General features: G+C 33.6%; 1 protein-coding gene and 1 long non-coding RNA gene across 3 annotated transcripts in view; one reads left to right on the top strand and one right to left on the bottom strand.

Annotated features, from left to right (window-relative positions):
- MIB1 (MIB E3 ubiquitin protein ligase 1) overlaps positions 1–16245 on the bottom strand; it is a 139902-nt gene that overhangs the window by 53950 nt on the left and 69707 nt on the right. Inside the window, exon 12 of the mRNA XM_072604373.1 lies at positions 13757–13908. Coding sequence (XP_072460474.1) covers positions 13757–13908 — 152 coding nt within the window. The remainder of the gene's footprint in view (positions 1–13756; positions 13909–16245) is intronic.
- Positions 134–9189, top strand: LOC140501121 (uncharacterized). 2 transcript variants are annotated; one of them, XR_011966070.1, is made up of 5 exons: positions 134–260; positions 516–594; positions 789–910; positions 2125–2333; positions 8916–9189. It is a non-coding gene; the product is annotated as an uncharacterized lncRNA (long non-coding RNA). The 2 variants fall into 2 exon arrangements; XR_011966069.1 differs by lacking the exon at positions 8916–9189 and having other exon boundaries at positions 2125–6572.

Below are 16245 nucleotides of genomic sequence, written 5' to 3'. Positions count from 1 at the left end.
GATAGAGGCTTCCTCAGCTTCTGGATCGACAATCGACAGCTGAGAGACTATTTTTTGCTATGGTTGACTAAATATGGTCAGGGAAGAGAGAGGCACAAGAGAGCCTGTTTGCCTGGGAGTGCATGTTTTAAATGCTTAGCTGCCTATAAAGCTGTAACAGTTTAGCTCAACCCCTCTGAGTGGGAAATATGGTTAGCCTCTGTAGTGTCCATGTGGAAGTCCTGACCTCGCTTGCAGACTTGACCTCTGGAGATGAAAAGGTAGCCTCAATATAGATCTAACTACCCTTTAATCTTGGAAACTAAAAACAAAACAAAAGCAAAACCTCAAGCAAGAAAAGATGCAGTGTACTTTTTAAGAAGCCAGAAGAATCTGATACATTATGGTGGGGGTAGGATGATGGGGGGAAGGGGTTTGATTTGCTGTTGCTTTGGGGGAGGGAGAGAAAGGTATGCTTTTCTGCCTTTTAAAAATTATAAAGTAATTTCCTCTGCAACTTTTTTCCCCTTTCGGAGCTCTTCACCTGAGAAATGAGCTAGGTTCATCTTCCTTGGACATTCTAGCATCCTTAACTTTCGGTCCAGCAAGCACAAGGTACTCATTTCTACGCAGTATTAGTAATTTAACATTCCAAGAAAGATAGTCAATGATGATTAAATTTTACTGTAGATACTAGTTTTCGGGGGAAGGAGGAGGGTGGGAGAGGTTAAGGTTTATCTATTTAAGAAGGTGAGGTTACTGTATTCACCGACACTTCCCCCTTACCTCCCCCCTCCCGTGTAATGAAGAGCTGAATCAGCGAATAGAGTGAACGAACACTCAGGATGAGATGGCTGCTGCTGATGGGTCTGTCTCTCTAGGTCATTACCTCTCTTCCAACTGCAAATGCTGCATGACACTAAGCTTACAGGTAACAGCATCACAAGGCCTATGTTATTCTGTACTTTTAAAGATTCTTTTGACTTTCTGCATGCTTACCTATGATTTACTAGATGGTTGCTTTATTGATTAATTACTATCTATCTGGGCACAGTTTAATTGTAGAGTTCAAGTAGAAAGCCTTAGTAGTGTAAAAAGGAGGCTTTGAAAAAGCAGCCCAGTATATCATGCCAGACAACTTATTTGAAAGATGTTATCTCATAAGTGTAAAAGGTCCCTTCCTGCCATTTATTAATTACTAAAATTAAAGGTTTATTCTTGGTAATGGTTGTGTAGTGGATCATTTTGTCACCCCAGTAAATTATAACTTATTTCTAGAAATGTTATCTTAAAAATTATTAAATGAATATTTCAAGATTCAGGCCACTAAGAAATATAATCATGAGATGTTTCTTAAAATGTTTAACACTGAATAGCCACAAAAACAATAATCCAATCTAAACTCAGAATGTGCATGCTGTAATTCTAATACTGCATTGCTGTTTCTCCTTGTAGTATTGGGTTATCTACAGCAACATTCTGATTTGTTCTCTAGCAGCTGCACTAGCTTTTTGTCACAGGCTGCAGGAAATCCACTTTCCCTGGCCTTCTTTTAACTACAAAGTTTCCTGCGATACTTTATTTGTAATTAAGCCTTCAATGTTATAAGAATTCTCCTCTTACTATAACATATTTTCATGTCTGACAAATGCATATGCTAAAATTGGGTTGATCCTATTCTAAAACCTTTCAGTTCTTTTAAGTTGGACCTTACTCATATACTTAGTTTACTATTCAATTGCTCTAATCAAAGAGGTTTAAAAAAAAGAAAACTTTTAAATGACTAGCAACTAGGTAAATGTTTTATATCTGGTTTTTAACTTTTAATCATCCTAGAAAATGGCATGAAACTTTTGAGTAAATAATGACAATAAAAACATTAAAGAAGCATTCAAATAAGCATTATTATACCACTTTTGACCTTTGGCCTAGGGGTAGCTTTAAATCTTATGATAATAACTATTTCTTTTCTCTTTAAACATAGTCATTCTCTTGAAAATTTGTCCTTAAAGCACTTTGGATAGATTTTTATTACAAATTATAAAATCCACATTAGAAAAAAATATTAATTGGATAACACAGGAAATTTTTATTAAGATGTAAATTTCTGAAAAACTTATTTTCCAATGGACTACCTGCTTTTAGAATTCAGAAGCACAACTCATAAAAGAATTCTTCTGAGAAGACCAAGATGAAGCCTTTCCAATTACAGAACTATACCCTGAACAACTTCATCAGGTCAATGAATCACACAAATTTGGTCAAACCAGGAGGAAGAACAACAGATACGTTGGGAAATGACTATGTTCAGCAAGAACAATGAAGTATAGTAAGGTTTAATGCCAAATCTGCAGGTAAATGACACTATAAAGTTCAGTCCTTGTGAAAAAGTAATCTGTGCAAGTAATTACACCATTTTTGTAAATAATTAACAAGTTCAATGTTACTCTAATGATAAAGGACTAGGGAAAATGAAACATTTCAGGTTTATCTGACAACCAACTAGACCTGCTCAGAGTACATACTTCTTTATGTACCCATATGAACATACAATGCTATGGAATGTAAAGAAGTATGTATTTTTGGTAGGTGATAAACCACCAAGGGGGAAGGAACTATACTGCGACGAGAAGGAGCAACATTTCTTTTGGAATGACCTTCATGTGCCAAATTAACCTGGCAAAAAAGAGGACAATTTTAGAATTGCCACGATTAAATGTGAAACAAAATATTCTATATTCCAAAGACACTAAATATATTTATGTGGAGGAAAAAAAAGATTTCTGTTGAGAAAAAGGTAAAGAAAAGTATGAGTGTTTTGGTTAATTTTCTTCCATTTTAAAGCATGCTTTCTCATTTTAAATCCTTTTTAAAAACAAGAAAGATTCAAAGTGATTCAGGTGACTAAAATTTGAGAGAAACAAAAAAGTCATCTTAGCACAAAAAGAAGAAAACAATGGCTCACTTTCAAATCTGTTATCTACCAATAATGTTTTGATTCATCTATTACATTTTAATTTAAGTATGTCAAATTAATAAGATTTCTTGATTTGTCAAATTTTGGCATATAAAAAGCACTCAGTTAAAAATGTTAGCAAAATACTCAAAATAAAAACAGCTACTGAAATCTGACCTATAGATATTTGGGAAAATTGTTCATCAAAAGGCTTTTTTTTTTTTTTAGTAGTCTTGACAATCACAGCTATAGCTTCAATTCTAAAAGATTAGTGATTAACAGTGATCCCATTCTCCCCATCTCTGTCCCTGAAAAGAAAATGTATCTTTGGTCTTGTTGCCTTTTAACTTTGTTAGGTCACCAACCAAATCCATAGTTTAAAATTTTTATTGAGTATTTAGATGGAATAAATTTAATGTCAGACTTAAGCATAGAAAATAATAATTCAATTATTTCTAGGACACAATTGCTAATCATAATATTAATACTACCAATAGAATCTTGAATTTTGAGTTTTGTTTTATCCCAATCAATTACATTTAAGCTAAACTGGATTAACTAACATACAGATTCCAAACTATTCCCTATTTGCAATGTGTAGTGTTATAATTCAATTTATTATAAATGCTAAAGACCCATTCTTTGTAGAAAATTGCATATATAAGAAAGCTAGAAAGAATTAGCCTTAAAACCATCAGATGTTATAAATAAGCACTATAGGGAGATGGGGACAAAGGGAAAAGCAAATCCTATATGCCCATCAAAATGAATAAAATAAGCACTATCAAGACAATAAAATTAATGTTCGGACATCCCTTAGATAAGTACACCCAGGTGATACTATCCAACTTGGATAGCTAAGAAGATCTTACCTGAGGTGTGGGATTTTGAGTTATGTTGGTTTTTTAATATAGTGTTCTTTTTGTGTCAGAAAATAGAAATGTCTCAGAGTTGCCATAGTTCATTTTCTTTCTACTCATTAATATAATTAGTCAAACAGAAAAATCATAAATTACAAGTGTAACTTACAGAGAAAATGAAACTGACCCTGTGGTATTTGAGAGACTACAAATCTTTTCAGGTTAATTGAGGATAATCATATGTAGAGAAGAAATATCTAAACTAACATATTTTGAAAGTATTTCCAATAATGATTTTTTTTCCTAAAAATAATTCTCTCAAACACAGACTAGTGGTTCATCTCTTAACATTTTTAAAAGAATTTTGTGTTATTGATAAATGTTGACCTTTAGAAGTTCAAACAGCAACTCCATGACTTACTACTTCAACAGTGGTTGATAGTTTCCCCTGTGCTCTCCAAAGTTACTACTTTATTATGATCATCCTCTTAAATTTTGTAATGAATAACCATACGGATAAATTATACATTCTAAATTTTATTCTAAAAAATTCCTGAAAATATACCAATGACCCATTATCTCTTATAACCTCATACTAAGAGCATATGATACTTTGAAACAACATGATGGCTTGCTCATTACAAAAAATTTGATTATATATTGATACTATTATATACTAGCTCAAGTTAACATATCTAAGAGTATATTCAGTCATTTTAAAATGTCACATCTATCACTTAGATCAGCTGTTCATTTTTAACTTGAGTACACAACTCTGGGCATCTGCTGACACTGTTGTAACTCAAACATTTCAACTGTCTCCCTGACAAGGATAACAGATGCTGACATTATCAAATGCTGTACTATGTGTTTCTTTTTTTCCATGGCCTCTTTTTGCCCCGATATGGCCAGTATATGAAACTGAACTGACATCCAAAAGCACACTTGAGCAGCTGGATCTCCTAAGTAGTTCCCATATAACTGATAAAAATAGAAGCCCATTTTAATGTTATCATCAGTGCTTAAGTCCAGGCAACCTGACACCTGCTATGTTTTTATTAGAATACACAGTATAAAGAATATATTTACATAAATATCTTCAGCAACATTATACTCAGCTACCAGCAGATGCAAAGTCTACTTGACAAAAGTAGTCTGAACTAATACTAACTACCCGCCAAGGGTTCCTTAGCTCCCTCGGGTCAGACAAAAGAGGAACAATAAAGAATTCTGCTGAAGCTCTGTATGATTCCTCTAACTAATGCTCCTTTTAGGCTGCTTTTTACTGGGCCTTTAACTTTATATAGTAATACTTCAGAAAACAAGCTTTGATATTCTGCCCCTTGCCAAGCTAAATCCAATGTAAACCATGTTAGAAGATAATGTTCTATTATTTTCTAAAATGTCATCATTATGCAAACGTGAAACAGTGAAATTCTAGCTTTTTATTTTCTTAAGGCTTTATTTCTTTAATACTGAGATTTCTTTGGTCAGGGTACTCTTTCCACCCAAACTAATCACAATCCCTCTATGTCAGGGGTCAACCTAGTGATAAGTCTCTGTAAAATTAGTTAGGCTAGTCATCAGATTACAGAGTTGAAAGCTAGACCTGCATCCAATGCCTCACCAGCAAGAAAAAATCCAGGGTCACTTCTACAAGAAAATGACGTAGCAGAGATTTTGGTGAAGGGAAAAAATTAACCTTATGAGATAGGATTAAGTAACTTACATTCAAAATTAGTGTATCTGTACCAAAATGAAATATAACTAATTTCAGGAAATAAAATAATTATTTTAAGAGAAGACTAGCTAGCTGTCTGTAAGATTAGCAACATTACATAAATGATACACTGGCATATATGGTAGTTCCGTTCACCCACATAGGCTTCAGGCAATACTTTTAATATACGCATGGTCTATTTATAAACCAAAGGGCAGAGGTACTTCCTCAAGGCCACTCTCATTCTTCTCCACCCCCTTTCAGCAACTTGCTATTGGTCCTCAACAGTTTAAGACTAAAAAAAGCAATGGTGATAGAAAAGGTGTGACCTGTTGGAATCAAGAACTGTACTTATCCCCACTTCAAACATACAGACATCAATTTTCACTGCTTAAGCAATCTGGTTTACTGCCTAAACATTTAAATTAAGCATGATGTGTTATTCTGAATGCAGTTACTTTAAAAATGAGTTACTTTCTGTATTTATAAATTATACAAAGTCATTCAAAAGATGGACACAGTAATTGCAACAGTGTAACAGTCCACCCTTTTTTGTTCTTCCCCTAAACAAAAAGATTCATTTAAACAATAGTCATCTTTAAAACAGAAGTCTTTCAACTCGACTAAACAAAGTACAGATCTTACCGATTTCTAAATCTTATGGGGGGGTACAAGTTCATAAAGGTTATTACTAACACAAAAAACTAAACTGTTTTCAAGTCAAACAGCTCTAAAGCTTGACAATGCTTTGCTAAAGCTGGTAAAATGGAACCAAATCACCTATTCAATGGATTTGGTCCCCTTCAACCAGCTGTAGCTATGCATTGATTACTACAAGAAACCAAAAACTTTCAATAAAAGAATATAATTAACAAATACATGTCAACTAATTTTCAATTTGCTTAAGTTTTTCAGAAGATGGTTATAGTACAAATAATATCTACAGTAACATTTGGATTTTATATTTTATCAGATTGTATTTTAAGGTATAATATTTGTTAATAATGCTTGTAAAGAATGATTTTTATGGTAGTCAAACATGTCAATTAAAATTTTTTATGAAAAATAAATGTTAAGTTTCTCAAATATAATCTTTTACTTATCTGCTTCATTTTTCTTGACATTAAATGCATATCCCCTAAGACGGTAAATGGCAAGGAAATGAAGGAATACTTCATAATAGAAAAACTAAACTTTTCTATGACAGAGCAACCCGAAAATCTATAGGCACATTAAAACACTATTAATCATTATTATAGTTGAGTTTGAGACAAATTACATATTTAATATAAAATTATATAAAGAAAAAATGTATTACATAATGATAGGAAATGGACCTATGATTTCATTGTTATATGGAACTCTTCAGCAAGGAAAATTCCCCTTATCAATTCAGGCTGACACATTCTCAGCAACTTGTAGTCTTAAAGGGTTGTCTAGAGAAGACGTTAAAATTTCTAAAAATGAATTTGCCTACTTAGCATTAATCTGAGCATTTTGTCATTATTCACCTTTAAGTTAAAATTGGAATGTGAGGAAAGGGAGGGAAAGAGGCTCTTAGAATACAGCATACCTAGTTAGGAATAGTAGTGGACTAGAAAAAACATAGGGCTAGGAGTCATTTAGTCCTGGGTTCTAGCCTCAGCTTTGCCCCATACTAGATCTGTAATCTTAAAAAAATTGCTCACTCCTTTGGCTCAATGCATCTTTATATATAAGATGAAGCTATATCCATGAAGTGGATTACTTCTAAGACCCCTAAAATACTCTAATCAACTATAAAATGCAAATAATTTACCAGACTTATTACTGCCCAAACTGATAAGTATACATTTCAGCTCCATTTCAAGTAGAGATCTGGTTCTAGGAATAATCACAAATTTCTTTTTCCAAAAACAGTTTTGAAAACAATCACTATTTCAAACCCTTACCTATTTCATTAAACACACATTTTACAAAGAATACTACAGAAAATATATAACTCTCCCCCAACAATTATTTCTACTTTGAAATAGCAGTTACTGAAAGTAGCAGAGACTCCTCTAAACAAAACATAAGATATACTTCTCCAGACAACCAAAGGACTAAATTAAGAGTAGCAAGCTACTTAAAACCTGAGAAGAAGGAAGTGGAAAACTAGTGAATTCTTATTCAACTACTCCTGTTCAACTCCATCTCCTTACCTCATTCATTTTCCCTTTGCCTAAAAGGACAAAACATCTTTCTATTCATTCCTGCCAGCCCTGCTTACCACCAAAGTACCCCACAACTCTGTTTAGTAATCTGTGTAGTCCTTCCTCTGGTACAAAGGTACTTAAGTTCCATGTGTGATGGGAAGGGAAAGGCTATAAACATAACTTTTCAGTCATTTACCAATCTTTCCTTTTTCTCTTTCACAAAAAGACCTTGAGTCTCACTCTAAGCAAGAAGGAATTTCTTTAAAAAGAGATAAATCCCAAGTGCTCTCTCTCTAGTCCATTCAACTCTGCCACTCCCTTGTACAAAAACTGTGAATAACAACTAATTTAATAAAAGGAGGCAAGTATTTCAAAGATTAATGAAGGTTAGTAAAAAGTAAGCAGCATCCAGATCCCTTTTCATTTCTCTATTCCCATCACTTTGTAGTGAAAACCACCGGAGGAAAGGGATGATGCAGAGGACATGACAGTAATTGGACATTTCCTTCAATTTTTATAGGGCTTCTTCAGTTGACAGCTGATGAAAAGTCTATCTGAATGCCATACTTTTGTTTACGAGATATAGAACTTAGAACGCTCTGAATTAGGTAAACAAGTATCAAAATCAATGACTTCAAGGGCTCACATCTTAATGGCATAATCTACACATACAATGAAAGCAGGTATCAAATAAGAATAGGATATCAGCTTCATTTCCTTTCTTAGGTATTTTTCTAAAGCTAGCTAAGCTGCTTCTAGATCATAAATGTACCAAACATCAGTAAAGCCCCCTAGTGAGACAGTCTACCTGAGAAAAGAAAAAAAAAAGCCCTTAACATAAAGACTCCAGTTTCAGACTCAAGTTCTAAAAGTTATTATAAACACTGTGTTACTCTTTAGCAGATCCATTACTCAATTAAAAAAAATTAAGTAAAAAAAACTTTGCAGAGGCAGGAAAGAGAATTTCTGTTAAGTTTGGCTGGCAACTCAGATAAGTCTTAATATGTGTCTTTTGGTGACTAACAAGAAATCTTGGCTAGATTCCAATCTGATAAATGAAGAAACTACTGGTAACATCATTCACCTTTAGGACTGAAACACCTGATTTTTTTTTTTTTTAAGGCAGGGGATTCTACACAAAGAAAAAGAATCTCTATAAATAGCAGATTAAAATAACGAAAGATGTATAATTGATAGCAAATTATTGTTTGCCTTCTCAACAGGTGAAGGAAGGGCTGGAAGGAGAGAATTTGGAACCCAAACTTTTTTTTTTTAAAGAATGTTGAAAAGAAGAAAATAAAAAAGAAGGAAACAGAGGCAGCCATGACATAGTAAATAAAGAGCTGGCTTCAAAGTCAGAGACCCTGAGTTCTTCTGATACACACTGCCAACATGTAACTCTGGGCAAGTCACTTCTAAACAACCCAGGAGACCCTCTAGAGTTTGGCAAGGCAGGTGACCACCCCAAACTGGTAGAGGTAGTTTCTTCATCATTAGTTCTCTACACCAATGAAATCATAGACCTGTTTTTATTAAAGTAATTTTCTATACAATTTTTATCCAAGTTTCTAAATAGCTCTATGTAATTCCTATATTATCCAGAGTATTTTAAAATGCCAACACATGAAGCAAGCTGTTCAGTGCCTATCTAATTAAAAATTCCTATTTTCCTTTCCCAAACGATGCAAGGAATGAGTTTGCAACTAAAAACAAAATTATCTTGCTTATAGGTGACACGTTGCTTACTTGCTAACTACCAGGCAAATAAGAGAGAATGCAACAGACTTAGATCACGAAAACCTGAATCCAAATTCCACCTCAGACACTAAACAATCCATTTCTTTCTCAGTTTTTTCATTTGTAAAATGAGGATACATGATTACAAGGATTGTGAGAATCTGACAAAAACATTTTGCAAACCTTAAAACATATACATGCTAGCCATTTAAAAAATAATATCTATTGTTATTATTACTATCATTATTATTAAGGCCTGTCTGGGGTTGGCAAACTAAGGCCAATCTGGTCCACAGCCTGTTTCTCTATACAGCATAAAAAGCTGAGAATGATTTTTGCATTTTAAAATACAGTTTTAATGTACGTAAAGGTAGTAGATTTGGCCTTTGAGCTATATATAGCTTGCTCTGTTTTACGTTACCATCAAGCATTCTGTTTCTATGTCAAACTGGTAACTGCTAACCTAGAAATATTTTTTCAAAAAAGACAATAAGACATCCACATCTTCAGAAGAATACATTGGCAGATTATGAATTTCTCATTTTCAAGACGAATAGCTAAATGTATATTCCATCATATTTCATATTCTGACAAGTCAAGAGAGAAAAAAACAAAAAGGGTACGGGCTGACATTCCGATTCCAGTTTAGGAAAATTTCAAAAAAATTTCAATATTACAATGGAAATTTGCTAATATGTTAACTTCAATGATGAATCTTTATGAGAACCAAGTAGTTTAGTGTGGAAACAAACATTTTGCTTAAAGTGTAAGAAAAGAAATAGAATAGCATAAACTACAATAATCACAAAATTAGGATCAACATATTGATTAGGGAATAGCTAAAAAAAACTGTGGTACATGAACTAGTGGAAAATCACTACACTATAAGAAATAATGAATATGGAAAATTCAGAAAAGAATGGAAAAAAACCAAACTGACATAAAGTGAAGTAAGTAGACATTCTCTGGCATTTTGTATTCACAAAACACAATTATCCTAAAATGAAAAATCAATCTGATACTCTAGAAATAACAATCTGAGTATACTATAGGTGCTTAATTAATTTTTGTTGAATGAATGAATCTGATTTTCTATACTCTAAGTGGCATGACCATACACAATTATTTTCTCAAATCCAGAAAAAGTGAGTAAAACAGATCCTTCTTCCTACTCTGGCTTTATTCAATACTCATTATTTTCATGGTTCAGTAAGGAAAAGAAAGGGCAAATTTTAAGATATGAAGCTTAGATTTTATTAAAGATGCATCAAGTTAAGAAGCAAGCTTAGAATTAGAACAGACATATTTTCAGGATTGTTTCTTGATGAGCAAATCAATTCAGCAACCCATTAGTGCCAACTATCTGAAATGTATGAAGCAGATATATACTGTCTCTTCAAATGAAACACTGCCAAGTGCAGATAGCAGAGGTATTTTTTGTTGTCATTAAAATAGCAGTGTGGTACAGCGGAGTAGAGCTGAATATCAGAAGATCTAGGTTTGTTTGTATACTGGATTTGTCAAATATAATTCTGGACAAATTACTCTTTCTCTCTGGGCTTCAGAGTTCTCATCTATAAAGCAACAGCATTGAACTATATGACCTTACAATCCTATGATCGTATCATCAGTACTTGTGGGGCTAAGAGTGCTATACACCTGACAATACTTAGAAGTAAATCCTAAAGAGCTAGGCAGAGGCAAAGGCTATGGAAGAAGTCAGTATTTCTTCCTTGGTATAGGATTAGAATTAAAGAGTAGTCTTTTTCTCTGCATTATCACTCCTTATATTTATTAAGCACCTACTACACACCAGGCACTGTGCTAAGCATCAGAGAAATAAAGGAAGGGGGAATAAAATAGACCCAAAATAGTCCCTTCTCTCAAAAAGTTCACTTACAGTCTAACAAAAAGACAACATGTAAAAAAAAAAACTCCAAATAAACATGATATGCACAGGTTATAAATTGGAGGTAATCTCAGATGGAAGGCACTAGGAATTAGGAGTGCTGGGAAAGGCTTTTTGGCGGAAGGCAGGACTTTGGTTGAGCCTTTAAAGAAGCAAGAGATGTAGAAATGAGGACAGACAGCATCCCAGGAAGAGAGACAAATGTAGTGAAAACTATCAAAGTCAAGAGATCCTTGTATGAGCAAGGACAGTCAGAAGGAGGGCATATTCCTTGGATACCAAAATACACGAAGGGGAATAAGTACAAGAATACTAGAAAAGTAGGAAGAGGCCAGATTATGAAAAGCTTTGAAAGTCTAACACAGGAATTTATATTTTATCCTGGAGCTAATAAGGGACCTCTGCAAGTTTATTGAATAAAGGGGTGATATGGTCAGAATCCCATTTTAGGGAGATGAGTTTGTCAGCTGAGTAAAAGTTGTATTGGAACAGAAAGAGAAATAAGGCAGGAAAAACAACCAATAGGCTATTGCAATAATTTAAACACTGAGGAAATGACCAGGGTGGTTGCCATGTCAGAGGTGAGAAGTATGTGCAGGCATAGAGTAACATAAACACTCAAAAACCACAAACAAGCTTTCTGAAATGTCATTTTACATATGAGGAATCTCTCTGAAATCTATGACATCATTTTCCAACGTTCTTCTTTATCTTTTACTACTGCATTGATTCCATGAAATAAAACTTTACTTAATTCAACTGCAAAAATTTGGAATTTGTGATAATTCAGGCTGGAGTCTCCTAAGTGAAGTTCAAATTTCTCAGCCTGGCATTTAATCCAATTCAATAACTAGTTAACAAGAAGTATTTTAGACACCGTTAGTTGTAAGAGATACAAAGACAAAAAAAAAATAGTCTCTTCCTTCAAGGAGTCTGCATTCCACTGGGTAGTTGAGGGAATAACAACAGAGGACATCTTACTTAGGGATCTTGAAAGATAAAAGGTCTTTCTTACAGTGTCCCTTCCATTAATTTTTAAAAGAATAACTTTTCAGACACAGATACTTCAAAAAGGAGGCAACTTGTTGGTGCAGTGGATCAAGGGCTAGATCTGAAGTCACCTAAGTAGCTATATGATCCTAGGCAAATTATTTAACCTGTCTGCTTCTGTTACCTCATCCGTAAAATGGGGATGATCTCAACAGCACTTATCTCCCAGGGTTGTTGTAAGGGTAAAATGAAATAATATTTGTAAGTCATTTTGCAAACCATAGATCACTTTATAAATGCTAGATGATGATGATGATGATGATGATAAAACTACTCCAACCTCAACACTGTACACATTATAACAATGATTGTGTATTTTATCCATGAGTCAACAGGAAGCTAATGAAAGTTTCTGGGCAGACTAGTGACATAGTAAAACATGTTTATCAGGAGATTTTGGCATTTATGTGGTAGGTAAATTAGAAAGGGAAGAGATTGGAAGCAGAAAGAGCAATTAGGATTATTAGTATAATACTCCATGAAAGACTTGATTAAGGCCCAAAATAGGATGGTAACCTTATGAGTGGAGAGGAGACAAATGTAGGAGATAATGCAGAGCCAGAATTAACAGGACTTGGCAACTGACTAAATAAGGAGGATTCCAGTGACTTGGGAAAATGATTAAGTGGTAATGACATTTGTGGAAATAGGCAAATTTTAAAAAAGAAGAGGTTTATGGTTTATTTAATATCTATCTGTTAAATTGGCACCATGAAAAAAGCAAAGTGCATACCAAAAGACATTTTCGATTGCAAACATTTGCCTATTAATATTAGTCTTCACAAGAGATGTCAACTAGCAAAAAACATGAATTTTACTTCTTTCTCGTAATCATTTTGTTATAAGTTTATCTAACTAATGTAATTAGAAACACATTTTCTGTAATCTCTAAACAAAGTTCAGGATAAGAGTGTAATAAGTATTTAACTACCATTTACAGAACTAGGCAGTTATCTCAAACATATGATAGCTACCATCAGGGTTGAGAAAATTGATTTCACAAAAACACAAAATTTAAAATGCAATTTGCTTCAATTAAACATTTGTTGTAAATAAACGCACTAAAAATTTTTATAGACAGATTTTTAGGCTCCTAATTTACTTTATAATAACTTTGTTAGGATAACCAAAAGGAAAAGGTTACACACAGGAAATAAAGTTATTAAATAAGTATAATTATAATAAATGTTTGAATGAATGATTACTTAAGAAATAACCTAATTAGTATCATAATCACCATGAAAAAGATTTGAGGTAGACACTTTAAGTAATCTATAGCTATTTTAACACTAGCCATACCCTAAAAGTATATACACTTACATAAAATATATAGCATAACCAAAAAGAGGTTAAATATCACATCTTTACCTGGGGTTTCCTCGTAGTGCAGCATGGTGTAGAGCATTAAACCCATTGTTGTTTGTGATTGTAACATCTGCCCCAGCTTCTAGAAGGACTGCAAGGATATCATCACGTTTTTTACTTATTGCATCATGGAGGGGTGTATCACCTTCAGAATCCTTAATAGAAAAATTTTTAAAAAGGTTACAGATTCATTATAACCTTGTGTTTAATGACTTCAAAATATTATGATTATTAGAGATCAATTATTTAACTAATAAAAAGCATGAAAAGATATTTCACCTGTCATTAATACAATATTTTTAATATACAGTACAAAATTGGCTTTTTTAAAGTTTCAGATAGATACTTTAAGACCTTACACAAAAATCATACTTCATTAATAATAGGCAGTCATAATTAGTAGAAGTATTATACTGCGGAAGGACAACGAAAAAATCAAGAGGAAATGAAACAAGCTTTAGTTATACAACTCTATCAATAACAAAATATGAAATGGAGTCTTCCCCCCCCCCCAAAAAAAATAGCAATAAGAAAACTGATCAACCAACAACAGTATTTCCCCTATCTGTACTACCTTTAAAATCTCTGTCAAATTTATACATGTTCTAGGCCTTACTAACTAGTAGTAACCTAAATCCCCTTCATTAATCCACCTTTGATTAACACAATCAACCTAAAGCCATCAAAAAAGATGTCTTTTTCAACTGTGTATGCGATAACTGCCCAGCTGCACTTGAGTCATGTTCAAAACCTTCCAAATTTCTACAAAGCTCCTATAATCACTTCTCTCTTCCACAGACTAACAAAGAACAGAATCACAGATTCAGAGCTAGAAGGGACTTCAGAAGCCATCTAGTTTAACCCTCATGTTTTAGAGGTGAGGAAACTGAGGCAGGAGGTGGAGGAGAGAATGTAGGGTGCTACTGACTTACCTAGGGTCACTACCCTTATAGGAACAGTAAGCATCAGAGGCTGAATTTGGTGCCCCAGTCCTCTGACTACAGAACAAATGCTCTTTCCACTGTACTGTATACTCTTTTACTGTATAAACCCTGTCACATAAAATATGGCATCTCTATCCTAATGGTGCATTTACCCATACTCAATCAAATAAATATTTATTAAACTCCTATTACATATCAAAACAGTTTGAGACTCTAGATATGCAAAGATGAAAAACAAAATAATCCCTGGCCTAAAAAAAAAAAAACTAACAATCTAATATAAAGACAAATAATATATTCTACAAGTCAAAATATAACTACAAAAGAAATCAAATAGCAAAGCATAAAAATCCTCTTTTATCTCTTTCTGTGTACATGGCAATTTTTTTCCATTTTCTCATTTTGTATTTAAGTTTAAAATAAATTTTTTAATTTACACAAAAGTGGCATAAGGGATAAGTGAGGAACTATTGCTTCTAGCTAGAGGGCACAAGAAAGGCTTGGAGTTGGTATATGAGCTGGGTCTTGAAGGAATAGAAGAATTTCAAAGGCAAGAGACTGAGAGCAGGGGACAAAGGTGTGGAAAATGTCTTGCACAAATGTATAGATCATGGGATTTTAGACTGGGAAGAGATGTTAAAGAAACAACGAGGGGATAAGGGAAGGCTTCATGAAAAAAGTCTAAGCCTCAGGAAAGCAGAGAGTAGAATGGAGGGGAAGAAACTGGAGGTAAGTTATTCTCATGGTCCAAACAAAGGTGATATTAGTAGAGGAGAAGGAGACATGTATAAGACAAATTGTGGAGACAGAATTGACAAGATTTAACAACTGACTGAATACAGAAATTATGGGAGAGACAAGAGTCAAGGATGATTAAAAAAGTTACAAACATGGCTAACTGGGATGAACTTTAAAAATATGGAAATTTGAAGAATGGGTACTTTATGGAGAAAGAGAACTAGTTCTTCCCCTCCTCCCAATTATTTATTTATTTGTTTGATTTTCACATAAGTTATGTTGTGAAGAAGAATTAGAACCAATAGGAGCAAATAGTATACTTCAATCTGGATTCAGGCTCCACAGTTCTTTTTCTAGATGTGGAGAGCATTTTCCATCATGAGTCTTCTGGAGTTGTCTTAGCATCTTGCATTGCTGAGAAGAGCTAAATCTATCAAAGTTAGTCATCGCACAATGTGGCTGTTACTATGTATAATGTTCTCCTGGTTCTACTCACTTCACTCAACATCAGTTCATGTAAGTCTTTCCAGGTTTTTCTGAAGTCCACCTCCTCATCATTTACTATAGAACAATAGTATTCCATTACATTTATACACCACAACTTGTTCAGCCATTCCCTAACTGATGAACATCCCCTCAATTTCCAAGTCTTGGCCACCACAAAAAGAACTGGCATAAATATTTTTTTCATACATGTGGATCTTTTTCCCATTTTTATAATCTCTTTGGATACAGATCTGAACTAGTTCTGTTTTAAACAAGTTGAATGTGAGATGCTGACAGGACATCTACATAGAAGAGCTGAGCACA

Source organism: Notamacropus eugenii, chromosome 4 (genome assembly GCF_028372415.1).
Source record: "Notamacropus eugenii isolate mMacEug1 chromosome 4, mMacEug1.pri_v2, whole genome shotgun sequence".
NCBI lineage: Eukaryota > Metazoa > Chordata > Mammalia > Diprotodontia > Macropodidae > Notamacropus > Notamacropus eugenii.
Note: the sequence above shows the minus strand (reverse complement) of the source record. Positions and strands in the feature narration are given on the sequence as shown.